Source organism: Quercus lobata, chromosome 2 (genome assembly GCF_001633185.2).
Source record: "Quercus lobata isolate SW786 chromosome 2, ValleyOak3.0 Primary Assembly, whole genome shotgun sequence".
NCBI classification, from domain to species: domain Eukaryota; kingdom Viridiplantae; phylum Streptophyta; class Magnoliopsida; order Fagales; family Fagaceae; genus Quercus; species Quercus lobata.
Window position 1 is genome coordinate 97,570,843 of NC_044905.1, and position 21,535 is coordinate 97,592,377.

Below are 21,535 nucleotides of genomic sequence, written 5' to 3' on the forward strand. Positions count from 1 at the left end.
TGGTCTTATCATCACATCTAGTAGTGGGTCAAGTTGGCCAATGGCTAAGTTTGAAGACTCAAATGTGAAATAACCAACCTTCTTAAACAGAAAATCACTATCATATCGATTTTGTGCAAAAGTTTTGAAAAGCAAATTTGAAAATATTTTAATGAATTTAGCTTCAAATTAATGCACGCTGCAAGCAACTTATTTCCCAATCTTTTTGTCATAACTCAAGAGCAATAAATTAATTAAATTAAGCAATTTAAGAGCAATAATTACTTTTTCTTTTTTAGTTTGTTTTAAAATATATTTCAAGTCCTTGACCACTTTTTCTAGATACTTAGTGAGCACTCAATTATGTGGCAACAGCTTCACAATAATCTTTATTTATTTATTTTTAATAAGTAGGATGAGTTTATTAAAATAATATGCAGGTTCAAACCTCAAAGTGGACGAAGACAACAAAGGGAAGCTGTTTCATCATCATCCTTATAAAAGAGATAGATTGTGATCCCCAAGTTAATGAAAATGAGCCTAACGGGTTACACAATGAGCAAACTTATTAAAAGATTGGGAAATTAAATTCGGATGTCTAACTTCACATTAATCTTTACATAGCCCAACAAAAATATATATATATATATATATATATATAAACAAATTAATTAATTAAACAGATTTTAAGGAGACAACCACTCCATAATTATATGGCAACAGTTTCACATGCAACCTTATTATACTTTTTATATATTTTATTATTAATATTTGTATCCAATATGGGACGTGGTAATATCTCACCTATAAATCTATAATATTATTGAACAGAATCGTAAGCTATATTTAACTTATTTTAAAACTAATATTCTTTTTAGACTCAAAACCAAAAAAAAAACATTAAACTAATACTGTAGTATTTGATAGAGAACCAATCTACTTTTTGACCAAGCCTACAAACATAAAAATCAAACTCGTTGACAAGTCACTCCATTTTTATACACGTATCATCATTCCTGTCAACTGACCCATTACCTTGCAATTTCACGTAACCTTGTGATAAACACAAGCCTCCTCTCTTTCGCAGTATATAAATATAATCGAACCCTCTTATATATCCTATACCTAATCATTCAAACTCTGCAACACATCCACATATATCCTTACCAAAAACAGAAAGCTTTGCAATTAATACAAACCTTTTCAACTACACACATCCTTAATTAGAGCGTGTTTCATGCAATTCTCTAACATGGGCAAAGACAGCAAGTTATCCTTGTTAGCACGCTTGAAGAGAGCAGTGAAGAACGTAAGGTTTCTTTTAGATTTTAACATGAGCCGGTGGCGTCTAGCATCGGTGCTTGGCCACGCTTCTTCTTCGAGCAAACGAATAAGCTTCAATGATCGACCGGGCTTGAGGGCAGTTTGTGATGATGATACAATAGATTTTGAAGACTCTGTAGGGTCTTCAGTAGCCTCTTCAAGAACAGGGATTCAGAGGACTATAAGCTGTCCATCCGAAGATGATGTTGATAAGAGAGCAGATATGTTTATTGCTAATTTCTATCATCAACTTCAGATAGAGAGACAAATTTCACTAGAGCTTCAATATTGCCGGGGAAATAGCTTCAAGTTAATCTCTCCATGATTGATAATTTTTTGGTTGTTTTGGGGTGTTTTATATTTATTTATTGATTCATTCATTTTTTTGGGACTTTGATTATTGTTTGTTTGATGAAGCCTTTGATTTTTAGAAAAAGGGGCCTGTAGAGTGAATTTGCTACAGTATTTTTTATTTTTTAGTGCCTGTTGTAAAATTCCAAGAGCGTTCTTTCCTTCGTTCTTTCATGACTTTTATGTAATATAGTGAGAAACGCATCAATTCTTTGTAAATTTTCCTTCTTCTTTATTGAGAATAATACAAATTTTCTAATTTTTTTTTTTTTTTCCTTCCTGCTCTTTAGTCTGATTCAGCTTCTTTATGAATCTTTTCTCAACCAAAAAAAAAAAAAAAAAATCCTTTATGAATAGTAGTTACTAGAAGAAGCGAAAAAGTGACCTTAAAGTTTGTTGGTTATAACATTCAGTGTATCCAATGTAGAGGCTAGCTAGTGATTGCGATTGGGTTTACTTTCTTGATTTTTTTTTTTTCCCTAATGGAACATTATTACATCGAATAACAAAAGCTAAGCACAAGCTTTATCCTTAATGCAACCTAATACAGTACATTTGACACATAATTTCTCCGCCAACAATATTAGAGAGAGAGAGAGAGAGAGAGAGAGAGAGAGAGAGAGATGAAACCACGAAAGAGAAAGGGAGATAGGACGAGTGTAAGAATCATAACAAACATATATATATATATCATGTATTTTTTAGGTTAGAAAATACTAAAACTAGTACCAATTTTATTAATTTTTAAAAATTTTCCTAACCAATATAGCAATAAATGTTATTGGCTTTGTGCCACTTTAATTACTAATAAATGATGTCGCAAAAACCTGAAAAAAGAACACATGATGCTCTCTTAATAGAACAAAAACTAAACTATTAGTTTAAAAAAAGATTTCTCTAAATTCACAAGGAAACGAAAATTGGAGTCCACCAGAAAAACAATTTGACAATAAGTCTTTTTTTATTGATAATAGTCTAATCTGCCTCTGATGACTACAAAACATATAAATAATGAGAAAAAAAATCTAAAACTCTAATTCTCACTAATTACGCGATTATGTGACAAAATACCGAAATTTACCAAAAATTGCAAAATTGAGTTAAATGCGGAGTTATAAACTATTGACGTTAAGGGTCGTCCCAAAACAAGCAGGACTTTATTCTAACTTTTGAGTAAAAAGTTATAAAGAAAACAAAAATTACTATAAACAGCAAAATTTCAGTTTTCGAGATAAAGGAATTAGCCATTTTTAGGAGGTATCTCGTGGTAAAGCGACGACTATTGTTCAGAAGGCTTTTTCACTTCAACCTGTCAAATTTCATATAATTCTGACTCTGTAATCTATGATTTCTACTTGTGCCTTTTTGCCTTGTGTGTTGATTTCAAGCACGCATGAGATTCCAAGAAGGCTATGACAGTCTATTCTACATTAGTAAATAAATATTAAGATTACATTTTTTATGATTAGTTATATATTAGTTTGTAAGATTTATTTTGTAAAATTTGTAATATCACTTGGATAACACTTTTAGGTTTCTAGTTATGACTTTATTTTCGTGATTATTGGCATGTAACCTTTGGTTTTCATAATGGGGAAGTAGTTGTCACTCAAATATGGTGCTCAGCCGTTGGTACTCAAACTTGATGCTCAGGATGCTACTTGAGCTTGGATTGTTCTCTAGTTGAGATTTTTCCTATGCCACTTTTTTAGATGGTCTTTTTTTTAGTAAACAATAATACTTATTAGAATACACATGAAAACAATAATACTAGTATTTTAAACCGGATTTATAATACATTACATAACTAGAGTACAACTACAAAAGGGTCTAACATTTGTAGTTGTAGATAAGGTCATATTGTTCTGAGTGATGATGTGGCATCAATATATGGTCTTTTTCTTATTGTGTATACTTCTGTTTTCCATATCACCATACATTACACAAAAATAGAAAATTGATTATAGAAATGATTTGCATTTTAAAAACTATGTTTTGTGGAAATTTTAGATCTTATTTCCATTTTAGTTATAGTTTGTTAAAGTTATTTGATTTGAATGGTTGTAATAAGTTGTATATTAATCCTATGATAGACCATCCATTAATAGGGATATTTGATGTTTCATCTATTTTTGCTAATTGGTCAATTAAATTATTTTGAATGTTTAAGGTAAAAAAACAGAGGACTAGTGGCTTACTTGAACCTGTCACGAGTTATGCAGAAACCATTCTCAATTGATCATCACAGCTGGTAGTGGGTCAGGTTTGGAAGGGCTGGAAGCCTTTGAATGGTTAAGTTTGGAGCCTCAAATATGAATAATTTATACCCAACCTGCTTTAAACAGCAGATCACTGTTGAACCACTAAATTGTTTTGAAAAGCAAATTCGAAAAAGAATATTCTAAATGAGTTAGCTTCAAGGCAACTTGCCTTTGATACTTTTTGAGTCACTAATTGAATAAACAAAAAAAAAAAAAACAAAAGAAACTATTGATGAGCCTTTGGCTCTTTTTATATAGTTAATAGATATACCGGCTTACATAAATATTTAAAAGGAAAAAAAAAAAAAACACAAACCGATAATTGAAAAAAAAAAAAAAACTTTAGGCACTGTAGAAATTAACGTTAAAATGTTGTGGATTTAGCATTTTTTTTATTTGATCTATAAGAAACTGAGATCTTAACAATTGTGAAAATATTGTGATAACAATAAATATTATAACATTTTCTCAAAACATTTATTTTTAGTTGTGGTTGGTCACAGTCTCATATTTTATTATTTTATTTCGACTTGTAAGAAATTGACAAGTCAATAATTGTGAAAATATTGTGAAATTTGTTGTGTCGGTATAAAAATATATATACAAACTTACATAAATATTTAAAAGGAAAAAAAAAAACACAAACTGATTACTGAAAAAAAAAAAAAAAAAATGTAGCTACTGTAGCTACAGTGCCACTTGGCACTATAGTTACTGTTCAAAACTTGGGAAAAAAATGGCTCACGAAACCAAAGCACTGTAACTACAGTATTTTAGCACATTCGCGCACATCAATAATTGTGAAAATATTGTGAATATATATACCAACTTACATAAATATTTAAAAGGGAAAAAAAAAAAAAAAATGTAGCTATTGTATCTATAGTGCCACTTGGCACTGTAGTTACTGTTCAAAACTTGGAAAAAAAAAAAAGTGGCTCACAAACCAAAGCACTGTCACTACAGTGATTTAGCGCGAATACCGTGCCAGTTGAATAAACCAAAAATACTACACAATAAGTATTGTAACATTTTCTCAAAAGATTTATTTTTAGTTGTGGTTGGTCACAATCTCATATTTTATTATTTTATTTCGGCTTGCAAGAAATTGATACGTCAATAATTGTGAAATTTGTTGTGTCAGTATAACAATATATATACCAACTTACATAAATATTAAAAAAAAAAAAAACTTTAGGCACTGTGGCTACTGTGCTAGTTGAATAAACCAAAAGCACTGTACAATAAGTGTTGTAACATTTTCTCAAAACATTTATTTTTAGTTGTGGTTGGTCACAATCTCATATTTTATTTCGACTTGTAAGAAATTGACACGTCAATAATTGTGAAAATATTATGAAATTTGTTGTGTCAGTATAACAATATATATACCTGGTTACATAAATATTTAAAAAAAAAAAAAAAAAAAAAAAAAAAAAAAAAACAAACTGATTACTAAAAAAAAAAAAAAAAACTTTAGGCACTGTTGCTATTATGCTAGTTGAATAAACCAAAAGTACTGCACAATAAGTGTTGTAACATTTTCTCAAAACATTTATTTTTAGTTGTGATTGGTCAGTCTCATATTTTATTATTTTATTTCGACTTGTAAGAAATTGACATGTTAATAATTGTGAAAATATTGTGAAATTTGTTGTGTCAGTATAACAATATATATATCAGCATACATAAATATTTAAAAGGAAAAAAAAAAAAAAAAACACAAACCTATTATTGGAAAAAAAAAAATTGTAGCTACAGTGCCACTTGACACTGTAGTTACTATTCAAAACTTGGGGAAAAAAAGTGGCTCACGAAACAAAAGCACTGTACAGTGCTTTGGTGCATTCGCGCATGTCAATAATTGTGAAAATATTATGTCAGTATAACAATATATATACTAGCTTACATAAATAGTTAAAAGGAAAAGAAAACACAAACCAATTATGAAGGAAAAAAAAAAATTTAGCTCTTGTAACTACAGTGCCACTTGGCACTATAGTTACTATTCAAAACTTGGGAAAAAAAATTGGTTCACGAAACCAAAGCACTGTAGCTACAGTGATTTAGCACATTCGTGCTTTTATATATATATAGGTAAAAGCAAGTCAATTGAATTAATAAGTTATTATGCATTCTTTCTACTTACCCAAAATGCACATTAACCATGTTTCTTCTTTACATTGTTTTAAACCTGATTTCTAGTCATTGATCACTTAGTGTGTGTTTAACATGGATTATTTTTACCAATTTATTTTACTATTTAATTTATTTTTGCTATTATTTATGGGTCTTATTACACTTTTTGATACTATTCATGAATCTCACTGTACTATTTCAGCTAATTTTTACCTTTATCTATAGTACTTTTGGCAAAAAAATTTTAGTTTCAATAAAATAAGTAAATCCAAAATAGACCCTTAGACTAACAATACTTGAGTAACCGTGACATGGGTGAAAATTCAAAAATGGGTTGTGTTTGCTTTAAACTTTTTTTTCTTTTTTTTTTTAAGTTATAACACAACGTAAGTAAAAACATGGTGTATAACATGATTTTCTCTTAAATAAATTTTTTTTTAAACAAATTTTAGGGAGACAACCACTCCATTATGTGGCAACTACTTGGCATGTAACATGATTGTACTTTTTAAAAATTTATTTATATTTATTACTATTTTATTAACCATGGGACGTGGGAATATTAATTCACCTATAAACTATAATATTGTTTAGCAGTATCGTAAGCAGTATGCTGGAAGTTACATATATTTAACTTATTTTTGAAGTATAGGTATTAATAAACCAATAACAAAACTAGTACAATTAATTTGATAGAGATTTCTCAAAAAAAAATTTGATAGAGAATAATCAACATTTTGACTCTTCTAAAGTTCCAACTTCTAACTCAATCTTCCGACTTTGTAAATGTCATCATCACACACGGTACACCATTTTCATACGCATCATCTCCTTTGACCAATGACACAGCACTCCCTATGGAGTATGGATATATGTAAGCTCTTTCGTAGTATATAAATTCCACATACCCCACTTATCGTATACCTTAAAACATTCCAATACATTTACCAAAAAAGTAAGAAAACTTTGCAACACATTACCATCCACAAACCTGACCTATATATATATATATATATATATATATATATTATACAACTTTTTCCAACACAACCTTATATAACTCTTGGTGTTTCATCTTTCATGCAATTCCACGACATGGGCAAAGACAAGTCTTCCTTGCTAACACGCCTAAAGAGGGCAGTGAAGAAGGTGAAGTTTCTGATAGATTTTAGCATGAACCGGTGGCATCTAGCTTCGGTGCTTGGCCGTGCTTCTTCGAGCAAACGAATAAGCTTCAATGACCAACCGGGCTTGAGGGCAGCTTGCGACGATGATACAATATATTCTGATGAATCAGGAGGCTCTTCATCAAGATCAGGGATTCAGAGGACTATGAGTTTTCCATCCGAAGAAGATGTTGATAAGAGAGCAGATATGTTTATTGCTAATTTCCATCGTCAACTTCAGCTAGAGAGACAAATCTCACTAGAGCTTCAATATTGCCGGGGAAATAGCTTCAAGTCAATCTCTCCTTGATTGATAATTTTTTGGTTCTTCGAGTGTTTTTTTTTTGGGACTTTGATTATTGTTTGTTTGATAGGGCCTTTGATTTTTAGAAAAGGGGCCTCAAGTGTGAATTTGCTGTAAGTGTTTTTGATTTTGTAGTGCCTGTTGTAAAGTTCCAAGAGCTTTCTTTCCTTCTTTCTTTCATTACTTGTATATAATAGTGAGAAGGGCATCAATTCTTTGTAAATTTTCCTTCTTCTTTTTGAGAATAATGTAATTTTTTTTCCAATTTAATTATAATTTTAAGCTGAGTTTTTGATTTTTTTTGTTTCTGTCTTCTATCGATCTCTTCCCTTATTCAACTTCTTTACGGTATATGTCCAATGTTGCAGCTAGTGATTGCGATTGGATATATATATATATATATATAATGTAAACAAAAGCGAAGCAAAAGCTTTATCCTTGAGGACTTTAACAACTCATGAGGAAGATCATTAAGATTAATACAACCTGTCGGCTGTCACCCCTAATTTTAAAGCTCTTTGGCCGCCTAATACATGGGAAGATGGGCAGCTCTATAAGCTTTTTCTATCCGCCTGGTCAAGCAGACATGAGTATGGGCTCTTCCAAAAGCCCCATTGACCATTGTGATCGTCAATAATGGGAGCCACTTCCTAGTTTTGGATTTGTTGTATATTTTACATCATGTTATAAATGAATTGAATGACACAATTACTACTTTACTAGCCAACAATATTAAAAAGAGAGAAGAATCCAAGAAAGAGAAAGGGAGATAGGACAAGCGTGGAATCATAACCAACATATCATGTATTTATGTTGAAAAATATTAAAATTGCTACAAAAGATTTACAAACTAATATAACAATAAATGTTATAAGCTTGGTGCCACTTCAATTTCTAATAAATAAATATTTAGATTATCCTTCGGTTATTAGTGACACATTAATTTGTAAGACTTCTAGTGAAATTTATAGTACCACATGTATAACTTTTTTAGGTTTTTAGTTATGACAGTATTTTTGTGATTATCATGTAAGTGATGTAACTATCGGTTTTCATGATGGGGCATTGGTACTCAAACTCAATGCTTAGGATGCTACTTTGAGCTTGGATTGTTCTCTAGTTGAAACTTTTCTTGCACGAGCTCTTTAGATGATTAATAAAGTCATCTTGTACCAAGTTATGACATGGCATCAATGGTCTTTTTCTTATTTTGTACACTTTTATTTTCCATATAACCATTCATTACATGAAAGAAAATTGATTCTAAAATCGAGTTGTATTTTAAAAACCATGTTTTTGTGGATATTTTAGACCTTATTTCCGTATTAGACATGGCTTGTTGAAGTTATTTGACTTGAATGATTGTAAGTTGTATTAATCTTATCACAGACCATCCACTAATTAGGATATCTAATGTTTCATCAATTTAATTTGAATGTTTAAGGGAAAAAAGAGAGGACTAGTGGCTTACTTGAACCTGCCATGAGTTATAAAAAATAATGATCAATTTACTCAAAGTAATTTTGACCCAAAAACCATTTACAACCCCAATTCAATTGAGTTAAATTCAAACATGATTCGATTTATCGTCATGTCTAACAACTAGGGTTGTAAATGAATCAAGTGAAGTTGAGTTTTTAAAGTTCAGGATTTGGTTATTTAATTTTATTTTGAAAACAAACTAAGTTTAAGTTCATCACCAAGCTATTATATACGCACATTTTCTTCTTATATTATATCCTCTACGCTAACATAATTTTTAAAATATCAAAGATCAATAGCTATGTTATCAATTAAATGTTTAAATTTCAAATTTTTGTAATATAAAATTATGTATAAAAAATAAGCTTATAGATCAAATAATAAATAACATCCGATTGATACGAAATTTGACATGTGTGATAGTGTTAACTGTTAAAAACATAAATATTATGCAATCTAACATTCAAGTTTTCAAAATATATAATCATATTAGTTTTTTTTTAGTAGAAGTTGTAGACCAAGTTTGTTGCCAAATTTTACCAATAAAATATTTCACAAATATATAATTAATACCATAAAATAAATTGTTTTCCCAAAATTATTTTCAGCTAAGCTCGGACTTAGGAAAATGTTTTATGTCAAAACAAATGCAGCCCGCAACCTCAGTTGCCTTTTTGTTTTTGTTAAAAAAAAAAAAGAAAAAGAGAGAGAGAGAGAGAGAGAGAGAGAGAGAGAGGAAAAGTGCTTTTTGTGCACTACGGGGAAAAGGAGAAAAGATTGAAAACAAATTCCGGCAGATCACAAGAAAAAACAAATCCAGAATCCGTGAGTGAAGGGAACATCAAGGGGCAGCACACAGATTGGTCCTCGTCCACCACCCCATAGCCATAGGTAGGACAGACTCTCTTCTCTTCTTCTTCTTCTTCTTCTTCATTAATTTAATATTTATTTCAACCCATTTCTCTCTCTCTCTCTCTCTTTCTGCGTATTACTGTTCTATTTAGAAATTGATGACTTTGACTGATAAAGATTTATGGAACGTTGCTGTAATTCAAAGCGTTTGAGTAGGCTATTTGGTTTCTGGGAAAACTTAGACAAACGAGATACATTTCATTGTTTTGTCATTTGGAGAACCAAAAGCTTTACTCAACCAAAGCCCAATGCTAAAAATTTGACCCAATTTACTATTCATGGAATACCCACGGCATAAATTTTATGAATTCACTTTCTTTTAATTTCCTTAGATTAGTGTTGTCATAATTCGGGGTTAAGTGTATAAACAACATTCATGAGCTCTCTGATAAACTTTAAGTTATGCTCAAACTCAATATGAGTACAACCAACAGCTTGAGTAGTCAAATTTTGTAGGATGCATTCACTTTGTTTTCCAGTCAAAGAATTATAAACCTTGAGCTTGACATGACATGAACATTGGGTTATATTGGATTTGTTAGACTGGTTAAGAAGTTCACCAAGATTAGCTTGGATTTGGGCTGAAGTAAACCAACCCGACTCAAGAATCAAAGTTGATTTGCATCTATGTATTAAAATAGAAATGTTTTTGTGTCATCATGTGTTGGATCATCTAGCAACATATGAGATAATGTGGTTTGCTGGGTGGGTTCAGTTTGTTGGTTTGGAAATTTACTGATGGTTCTGTCCTTTTCTGGTGCACAAGATCCTCGGGTTGGTTCAGTTAATCTCTCTTTATTAATTTTTAATTGGTAAGTTTACACATGCATCCAATGGGTTCTGAGCCCACAATGGGGGTGGAGGAGTTGAGCTAGAGCTAATTGGAAATAGTCTAAACCAATCTTTCAAATCGGACATGCAAACAGAGGACAAACACATGCCCATGACTTTCCAAGCCATGGCATTTTACATTTCATATCTTTGTAATCACAATATTGCAATGTGATTATGAAATTAAGAGTTTTTCAATATTTTAATAATTTATGTTGCATAATCTGATATGTTGTGTCTGCAAATGTGCCTTGGACCAAATGGGATCTCCTCCCCCCATAAATAATTTGCAGAGGCCTGGAGGGTGAGGTCACATTTTCGTTTCTGTGGGAGTGGTGTGTAAATTCTATTTATCAATCAAAAAATATCATGTGTTTTAAGTTATAATTATTTGAAACAATTTCAATTATCTATGCATTTTAGTAGAGATATTACGATTTGTACAGATTATTCTTATCCTATATATGGGCATAATAGAATACCCCATGCAAAGTAACTTGTTACATTCCATTATATTACATTTTTCTTTTCTATAAATACGAAAAAATTGAGCCAACATCATCAGCTGAAATCCTTAAAGAATTCCTTTGCCATTAATTTGGATTTGGATTAAGAGTTTCATTTTCTCTGTTAGCTGTAATCTGAATGTTGGATTGTAACTTTGGGTGCTAAGAAGAGACAATGGAGTGATTTAATCTATGTGACATAATTTAATACATAGACCTGCTACTACTCAATAGTTACAATGGGGGAGGGGGGGTTTTGAACCTTAGACACCAAGAAGTGCCAACCAGTTGAGTTACAAGGCTCTTGACACATAGAACTGCTACTGCTCACCATGATATGGCTGATGTCCTAGACACTGGGCATTTTGGGCTACCTATCTATGTGACTTAAGATGATATATATATACACACACACACTATCAAACTTAATGCATATATTCACCTATCTTATTTCTCAGAAATAATGGAAGTTTACATTTTATTTCCACATTTACCTTATGGTATTGTTTCGTGTAGGGGCGGAATTAAGAAGCATAATCTCATTGAAACATCCATATGAAGCACATCGTAAAGCTTTTAGCATTGTTGGTGGCCGTATCTACCTTTTGGATCGGTCTTCTTGAGACAGTGATCCCACGTTCTTATGCTTGGTTGGTGAGAAATTCATCCTTTACGATCTGAGTAGTGGTTGAAGGCATTTAGTAGTTTTCAACTTTACTTTTTAGTTTTGATTAAATGTCTTGTTACTCTTCAGTTGCCAGTATATTTCGTTGTGTCACTCGGATGCTATGGTCTTTTGATGGTTGGGGTTGGTTTGATGCACTTTCCAACATGTCCTCAGGAAGCAGGGTTGCTGCAACAGGTTCTCAATTCTTTTCCCTAGTAAATAATTTGACTCATTGATATTATTAAATTATGCCAATCAGTTATGTTTCTGCAAGGAAGAAAACCTCATGTGAAGGTAATGATTGCCTCATGTTAATGGAAACTCGTGGGAAATAGTGCATGTTAATGGTCATCTGCATGGTTAAATGATTTCCACCTTTCTTTGGGTGGGGATGTGTATCCGTGGTTACTCCCTAGGGGTGGGTCCAAAGGGCCCTTGGTGAGGTTCCACATCATTAAAAAAAATGATAAATTGGATTTCCAAATTCAGTTAGATTGTCCGGACTGTTGGAGAAATAAATCTAAGATGTGTTCTCCCAAATTTCTCTGCGGTTGCAATTTTTAAAAGGGTAGGACTATACCTTATGAACTCAATTTTTTGATCCATACAGTCCCCACTAATGGATTTATTAAGCTCCTTGAGAACATGGAAGAATTAAAGGTGGATCATCAATAGCATTGCCCTTGTGAAATCAGATCACCAGCCTTGGTATATTTGAATATGCATCTCTCCATATTCAGTGCTGTGATTAATCTAGACCAAAAAATTCGAGGCATTTGCTTTCCACACCATGTTCTTTTCCTTGGAATGTTTAAGCAAATCATGCTCTGAAGTGTGGGTACTGATTTCATATGAATAATTAAAAAAGCCAATGTATCTGTCTGAACTCTGAAGGATATAATCACAAGAATATATATACTCCCCCCCCCCCCCCTTTTGGCTTTTATTTCGCAGATGACCACATGCTTACATTATTTCAATGATGATTTCTTTAATTTAACTTAATCAGTTTTTTTAAATAAATAAATTTTGGTAACCACCTTTCCACTACCTCTCTTCACTTCCAGCACTCTTTTTTCTCTTCCCTTCCTGCAACTATGTCTCTCTCCCTCTCTCTCTCTCTCTCTCTTGTAATTGACTGTGTGTTTTTTCTTTGATTGTCTCAGAAAATTTATATTTATTTATATACACTGCATGTGTTAAGAGCTAGCTTAAATGGTGGAAATGTGGAAGATTTGCATTAGAATAATTTTTTTTATAAGTAATCTGCATTAAAATCTTAAATATCTTCAAATTGTTAATTTTTAGTTTTGTAAAAAACAAACAATCTTATCTAATTTAACCTGGCTATGGAATATTATCTATAGTGTCAAAGTCTCATCTGTTTACAGATTCACAATATACTGCAGGTACAATCCTCATCAACATTCCATTTCCAATGTTAATTTCTGCATGTAGTTCAATGTGTGATTGATCAATTTCACTTGTGCTATTCTGAAGCTTGTTTAATACAGCTTCTTAGTCAATTTGGTCATTGAGCTGCAGCTCAAATAAAATGACACCTTCTCTTGTAACAGCAAGGTAGAAGATGAGGTTACTAATGGAGCCAGGATATTAATTTGGTGGGGCAAGAAAAAAAATAACGTTAAATATATAACTGATTCAAAAAAAAAATATTGAAGTTGTAAAATAATTAATAATTAATTAAATTATAATTTATTTGCCATGTAAAACATAATGTAAATAGAAACTGTGATCTATTGTTTTTATGCCTAATGTCAATTTACTCAGTTACCCTCGAGGTTTTTTCATATTTAAAACTATTGTGAGTGTATACACATACTTATGTGTATGTGTATGTGTATTTATTTCCCAATATATGAGACCAAATGATCATTAATCCATTGATTTTCCATTTAGGAGCTTGGTCGGTATTTAATAATATGCAAACTCATAAAATTCTTTTCAGCAATGTCCGTTACAACTGGTAGAGCCATTGTGTAACTTACCCTTTTTAAAGAAAAATAGCTATCTTAGTCAATTTGAACAAGGCTATCAAAATTGAGTTTCTTTTTTCTCCTTCCAGTGAAGCCGCTCAATTGCCCTGGTCTTTGTTCTGTTGTATTTCCTGATACTGAATTGGCTTACTGACTTATGACTCTAAAGCGTGTTGGATCACTGTGTTCTGAAACATAAGTGTGTCAAGCACAGGATTATGCATTACTTAAACTGTGGATCTGTAGCATTGTTAGGATTTTTGGTCAGACTGTTCCAAGCTCTAAGGATAATGCAATTAAGTTGTAGTTTTTAGAGTATTGGTAATCAAAGTGTTTCCAGAGCATTTTGAGTCTAACCCTAATGTTTGTCCAGATCAAGATTTGATAAAAGTGCTGCTTTGTAATATATCTCTGATATGTATTTGGTGATTGGGTAGTCTTAGCTTGAGTCGGTCAGTAATATATCTCTAACGCCATGTGTATTCTGTGTAGTCTTAGTGTCTTGGTCCATAACAATGCTCTTATAATTGTAATATTTAAACATTAGAATTCATAACTGAAGGGATTCTTATAATTATCCAATATGCACAACTTAGCATTTTTGCCCCTGGCAGGAGTTTTTTCCTTTTGTTTTGTGCACTCTCTGTTACCTACCCTTAATTTTCTTCTAGTATATCTCTGCAATATATTAAGTGGAATGATACTTGTATTGGGTTGAATCTGTTTTATGGGGCTCTGGTATGCATAACCATTTTCAATTCTTTTGCACAGGACATTGCAGAGGCCAAAGAATTCTTGAAGCAGAGAGGGGTTGATGTGGAATATGATTGAAGACTTTATCTTATGGCTCTTTTGAAGAACCAGGGTGATTTTCAGACAGTTTCAATTCTATATGATCAAAACTTGAGGTACAAATTGGATTATAAGTTGAGGAATGTTAAATTTGATGAGGTAAGAGTTTGCTAACAGGTCTCTGAAATTTGGATCGGCAAATGAAAATTATAGATGCAGTATATGTTGGATGAACGTATGTAAAAGTTATTATAACTTACGTATGATGTTCATTAAAGAGAAATTTATGACTGATTTGATTAACTGTAATTTGGTTGAGTAAAACGATGGACATTATGCGGTATTAGTTGCCACCAACTGGTATGGTCATCATCAAAGAAGAAGCTGCCCCATGCAACAAGTAGCCTGCAGTGTGTGTGTGTGTGTGTGAGAGAGAGAGAGAGAGAGAGCATGACTAATGACTGGTGCTCGCATGGAGATTTTGGAGCAATTATCGTCACATTTATCATAAAATGTTAGAGAAACAAATCTGGAAGGGGAGCAGTTTCATTATGTCCTGTTAAAATCAGGCTAAAGTGCACATTATATCAAATATATTTGGATTGGAAAAACTAGTAAAATTTCATTTGAATAAATTTACATATGTTGCAAGTCTCATGCAAAAACTGTAGATGCAGAAAATTCATTCAAATAGCTAGTTTTGTTTTTGCAAATCTCTGTCTGTGTTGCTGACATTTTGCTAATGTTCATAGGGTTTCAATTTTCTACTCCTTTGCACTTATTATAAAGAAGAGTTCGTTCAATAAAGAAAAAAAAGAGACATTAGGAATAAGCATGATTAAGGAATGGTGATCATGTGGAATATTCAAAGCAAGCCACCCCACATTTATGAGTAAACTGTGCTATCTATTACTTCTCACAGGTATTTTTCATCAATAAGTCCTGAGACATAACAAATTTCACAATACTTTTCACAAGTAATAAGGGCTATTTGCATCACTATTTCGCGACACTGCAATACCAATTGACGTGCCAAAACCAATTAGTTTGTTTCATAACTATTTCCCACCCCTGCAATCTCTGTCATACAAATGTAGAAACATCCTGTGAATTCGCGACGCTGCAGTACCAATGGAAGTACCAAAGCCAATCCTTTAAAAGCGCGGAGTGTATTTGCAAATGCATCATCACCATCTTTTAAGTAGAGTATGGGAAACTCGTTTCTTAAAGCAGTAAGTCTGAAAACAAAACACTTTTAGTTCATTTTATAATAATATGAGAGCTACCCCTCAAATATCTCAATGACTTTTTAGTTGGCTTGGTGCTGAATTAATAATGATAAATGGAGGAAATCTATAAGTTGCAATTACATGAATTTTTTTAAAGCAATATATAGTAGAATTTAAAAGCAATAAACCTTTTTTTTTTCTTTTTCAACCCATGAAGAAAGGAAGAACAACAAAGAAAAATTGATTGATGTTCTTCCTTTAGCACATGTTACAACCCAATAATGGAGGTAAAAGTACCAAAATTTACTTAGATCACTATGATTTTTCTTTGGATTATTAGAAAGCATTTTTTTTCTGGGTCAAAGGCATTGCTTTATGTTCAAGTATGGTGAGCAGCAAGTAAGCTGAAGAACTTGAAGCACACCATGTTCATGCAAAGATACCTAATTACGAAAAGTTGACCAAATTCACTATTTGGGTTTTGGCAATATGCAAAGCTTGACTTCAAGAGGTGTGGTGTAGCTAACATTAGGCTCAGCTCCACTACCGTCTAGGCGTCTCCCTAACTTTCGACATTGATTATGAAATTTGCTTAATTATTGCCCTTTATTAAGGAAAAGAAGAAGCTATTAAAAAGACCGAAAACTCCTTAAATTAAAAAATAAACTAGGTGGTACAAGAAATTATATTAGTGCTTTTGCAATTATACAAAAAGTAAGATAAAAGATTTATAATTTAAGTTTCACTTATCCTCCACCAATCATAGTATGCGTTTGATTTTTTTTTTTTTTTTTCATTTTATAGTTTTGTTATTTTTTTTTTTCATTTAATAGTTTTGTTATTTTATGAGAAAATTCATATGAATACATGACAAATTGTAAATTGTGGAGCATAACATGAAGTGAAAAAATTGTATTCTAAATTTAGGGAACTAGTTGAATACAACTTCGGCAATAATTTGATTTAAGCACTATCAGTGAAATCCTATCAAAATTATGAAGTTGTTTGGGGGAATTTTTTTTTTTTTTAGAGATAGGTAGATCATGGGTAAGAGAGAGGTTGGATTCAAACTTCGAACAACAATAAATTATAAAATATCACAAAGGATACCATTACCACTCAGTTATCACTTGAACCCTAATTTAACCTATTCTTGTTGTACTATATTATACATTTAGAATATTTGCATTAATATATACGTTACATATAAACTTTTCTCAAAAAGAAAAAGGACCCCATGGTAAATTCGTTCACTCCATTTGCTTTTTCCACCCTCACGTTTCTTGCAAGAGGAAAAGTCAAAAAATGCTAGCCCCAATACCACGAAATTCACAACTAATGCGTTACATTTAAGAAAGTTTGGGACTTTATTATGAATAACACATGGATTTCAAAACTCTCTCGCAAAGCACAACCCATATTCAGATCCATATAAACTCTAGAGGGTTCAACTTCAAGAACCAAATAATGATGAAGAGTGCAAGGCTGAATGGGCGACATCGTTTCATAATTTCTTCTTTCTTCTTCATCATGTTCCTTTGTGTCTTAGCTTCTATCAATGAAGTCCGATTTGATAGCTTCTTAAAGTTTGGTCAGTGTGCTCTAGCCAACGTGCCCTCACACAATTCATCGTTAGAAAACAATATTGTAGCTTCAAATTCTTCTTCTTCTTCTTCCTCGGATGAAATTCGAATACTCATCGGCATTCTAACACTTCCGGATCAATACCAACGCCGCCACTTCCTCCGACTCATCTATGGAACACAGTCTCCATTGGGTGCCAAAGTTGACGTGAAGTTTGTCTTTTGCAACCTAACAAAGGAAGACCAAAAGGTACTTGTTGCACTAGAGATAATGCGTTATGATGATATCATAATCCTCAACTGCAAAGAAAACATGAACAAGGGTAAGACTTACACATACTTTTCAAGCTTGCCAGAAATGCTAAATGATACAAATAGTCCTTACCCTCCATACCATTATGTCATGAAAACCGATGATGATACTTACTTTAGGTTAAATAGCTTGGTAGAGTCTTTGAGGCCATTGCCTAGAGAAGACTTGTACTATGGTTATGTTATTCCTTGTCGTAGCATGGACCCTTTTGTGCATTACATGTCTGGAATGGGTTATATGATTTCTTGGGATATAGTGGAGTGGATTAGGGATTCTGATATTCCAAAGAATCACCTGGAAGGGCCTGAAGATAAGGTTTTTGGCGATTGGATTCGAGAAGGGCATCGTGCTAAGAATAGGTACAATGCTAAGTGGTCTATGTACAATTTTCCCGAGCCGCCCACGACATGTACACATGAGCTTTGGCCAAACACGATTGGTGTTCATTTGTTGAAGACGCAAGAGAAGTGGATTCGGACATTGAAGTATTTCAATGTCACAGATAATTTGAAACCATCTAAATTGTATCATATACCTTAATTAGGTAATACCTCACAATTTTTATTTTTATTTGTTAATTATTTTCTTTGGACAATTTAATTGATACAATCTGATTTTGGGATTTATATTTTTTGTTTTACCCTTTAGATTTTAGCGATTAAGGTTTCCAAATTTGAACATTTGAAGATACATCTTGAGGTTGTTATAAAAAAAAAGATACATCTTGAGGTCTTGTAATAAGAAACCATATGGTTCTATTGAGATTTTGCTTATTCCAATGCTGGGGATTGAGATGTGTCAGTAATACTCCATGATTTTTGGCATTTCATCATTATGACTTTCGCAAACTGTTTACCATGTTTAATGGGGAAAAATATTATATGAGCTGCATGTGCCTCCATACTTATGCTGGAGTAAATTCTACGAATACCAAAATCAACACATAAGAGAAGCAGCACATGCATCTTGGACCAAAAAGGTGTTCAAATGTTAGTTATTTTCATACACGATCCAAGTGATTTGACAATTTCTATACCTTAAATCTTGAACTTTAAGGCATCCAGAGTAGACCCTAGTAATATTAAAGTGCCAAATTAAACCAATTGGGATGCACACAAAGCTCTCGATCCATGCGTAGTTGATATAAAAGGTTGACACTTTTAGCAAAATGTCTCCTGGTACTTGAGGTTGAGAAAAATCGAGCACAAAATGGCACCCATAATGGAAGCTACGCAAAGCTATTTAAGGGACCAACTTTGCTTGTGAATCCTGATTAATTGACACTTTGATGGTCCAAAAAGGCACCCACCTTCTTAAAATTCATCACTTTCACGCTCTTAAAGTTGTACAATGAAAGCTTTAAACACAAACATATCAAATTTTATTGCAAGGTACCTAGCTTTCTGACGCCATAAAATTGACTCCGAAAGTTTGATTGGCGCAAACTTAGTATCGTTTGAAAGGTCATTTCATATACAATAAACTAAAATTTCACAAAGCAAATTTCCAAATGTGCCAACAAGCTTCTCAAAGGCTGTGGAAAAAGTAAAAAGTGCTACAAATTTGCTAAAAAAAAGAGTGGGATTTTTTGGCTTGTGATGTTCACAAGACATATGAGCATCACAAGCTAAGCATCACTCACCCATCTATAAATACTCATATTATTTTCCTTTGCTACCAACAAACAACCTTCGAGTTAGCATCAAATCTTATAAAAAAAAAAAAATACTATTTTAACACATCAATTAACAATATATTCTACATCATATCTTTTATTTTAAGATTACAACGCATTAAAATAATCTAAAACAAACCTCATCTACATTCAAAATTTAACAAAACAAATATATTTTAGCATGTGTCGGTCCCATCTGATGAAGAGAGGCATAAAAAGAGAGGGAGAGAGAGAGAGAGGTCTTATTATTAGAACAACCTGTAGCAAATGTCAAATTTATTTAGCATTTGACACATCTCATGAAGGTGATTTTTTGTGTTTGGTGTGTTAAATGCTAATTTAGCGTTTAGGTAATGTTTGGATATAGCGTCTCACCCTCACATCTGTGTTTCTGCTTTTGAAGTGGGACCATCTAACATTGTGCATGTTTAGCCATTCATGTAGTTTGTCCATCCTTGCTAGGACCCGCGTGTATCGTGCAATTTGTCCATTCACGCAGTTCAACCACTGTGCATGTGTTTATCCATTCACGCAGTTCAGCCATTGTGCACTAGGCACATCTCAACATTTAGTTGCGTAAACAGTTTGCCCATCTTTGTTGGGACTCACGTGTGCACTGTTTAATCTTATTTTAAAATTATTTGCTACAATATTTTCAGTTTTCAGCAAAATAAATGGTATCCAAACAGACCCTTAGTTAGACCTCTTTCCTCTCATTTTCTTCACTAAAAACCCTCCTTTGGAACTCTGTTCGCGAGTTCCTTCTATCAAAAACTCTAAAACCCTAGCTACCAATATGCATTCACCTCCAAATCTCTTCGCTTGTGTGATGATGGAGTAATCATTTTGGCGTGCCCTTGATACCTTGTTAAGGTCCAAAAGATGGGCTCTTGGTCATTGGGATGGCTTATTACAGTCCATGACTATGAACAAGTTTCTTGATTTTCATTCCCCACAGTATTCCAATATGCTAAGAAGATGGAGACGTGTCCTCTGTTCACGCCTGCCAATGTGAATGGCACCCACCTATCGTTGATGGTGCACACATAACACATTGCATACCAAAAAAAGAAACGCACTTGGTGAATTCCATAGACACAAGGAGCTTTGTAACTCTTATTAAAAAAAAAAAAGTTTTATAACATTAAACTCTTTCAATAAGTATATATATATATATATATATATATATATATATATATATATGTGTGTGTGTGTGTGTGTGTGAAGCTTCTTCCTGAATACTTGAACCTGATTCTTACTCCTCATACCTCACAAGCATTTATATTTATAGAGTGACCATCATGCTAACTAAACTTAAAAAAAAAAAAAAAAAAAAAAAAAAAAAAAAAAGAGTTCTATTGTGTCGACAAACGAAAACCATGGGAAAATATACTTATCAAATATAAAACCATTATCAAATGACGAACCACATCAATCTTAACCAAATCATGGGGTCTAGATGATGACTATGTTAAAATTATGTATAGTTGCACTAGGTTACCTCGAGTTTTTGAATACATGTTAGCAGTAACCTCGTGTTGACTCACTATTTTTTTTTAAATGTTTTCAAAATTAAAAACTATTTCCCCATCAAAAAAAAAAAATTAAAAACTATTTCCTTTTTCCCCTTAATTTTATTAAATAAATACCTTTGGCGCAATTTCGCATGCATCACGAATTCACAATACTACTTTCTTTTTCTTTTTTTTAATTCTCTAAATCAACATCTCATTAGCCATATACCAAAATTGAATATTTTAAAATTAAGAGACCAAAATGAAGTAAATTCTAATTTTTTTTTAAATTTTATATTTTAATAGTTACAATGGAAATAAAGAGATTTAATCACTAAAATTTTAATTAAAAATACTAAAAAATGTCAATTAAGTTACAAGGAGCTTGACAAATAAACCCCGAATTTAAAGGACAAAAATTACAATTTATCCCAATAATAATTGCGAAGGTGAGAGAAAAATATGATAGGCAATTCCACGTGCAAATAAAAACAAAAATGGGTTTTGGAGA

General features: G+C 32.3%; 4 protein-coding genes across 4 annotated transcripts; all 4 read left to right on the forward strand.

The window, feature by feature from the left end:
* Positions 1-1,231: 1,231 nt before the first annotated feature.
* On the forward strand, positions 1,232-1,627 carry LOC115973989. The gene has a single exon (XM_031094223.1). It carries the CDS (start codon positions 1,232-1,234, stop codon positions 1,625-1,627), a length of 396 nt encoding a protein of 131 aa, XP_030950083.1.
* A 5,377-nt stretch (positions 1,628-7,004) lies between these two features.
* On the forward strand, positions 7,005-7,805 carry LOC115961825. Its single transcript, XM_031080739.1, has one exon. The coding sequence runs from the start codon at positions 7,134-7,136 to the stop codon at positions 7,527-7,529; it is 396 nt and encodes a 131-aa protein (XP_030936599.1). The 5' UTR covers positions 7,005-7,133; the 3' UTR covers positions 7,530-7,805.
* Positions 7,806-9,697: 1,892 nt separating this feature from the next.
* On the forward strand, positions 9,698-15,345 carry LOC115977415 (dolichol-phosphate mannose synthase subunit 3-like). Its single transcript, XM_031099243.1, has 4 exons — positions 9,698-9,896; positions 11,771-11,908; positions 12,009-12,116; positions 14,690-15,345. Exons 2-4 carry the CDS (start codon positions 11,810-11,812, stop codon positions 14,747-14,749), a joined length of 267 nt encoding a protein of 88 aa, XP_030955103.1. The 5' UTR covers positions 9,698-9,896; positions 11,771-11,809; the 3' UTR covers positions 14,750-15,345.
* Positions 15,346-17,349: 2,004 nt separating this feature from the next.
* LOC115974586 (hydroxyproline O-galactosyltransferase GALT3) lies at positions 17,350-18,377 on the forward strand. Its single transcript, XM_031094997.1, has one exon. It carries the CDS (start codon positions 17,407-17,409, stop codon positions 18,373-18,375), a length of 969 nt encoding a protein of 322 aa, XP_030950857.1. The 5' UTR covers positions 17,350-17,406; the 3' UTR covers positions 18,376-18,377.
* Positions 18,378-21,535: the final 3,158 nt, after the last annotated feature.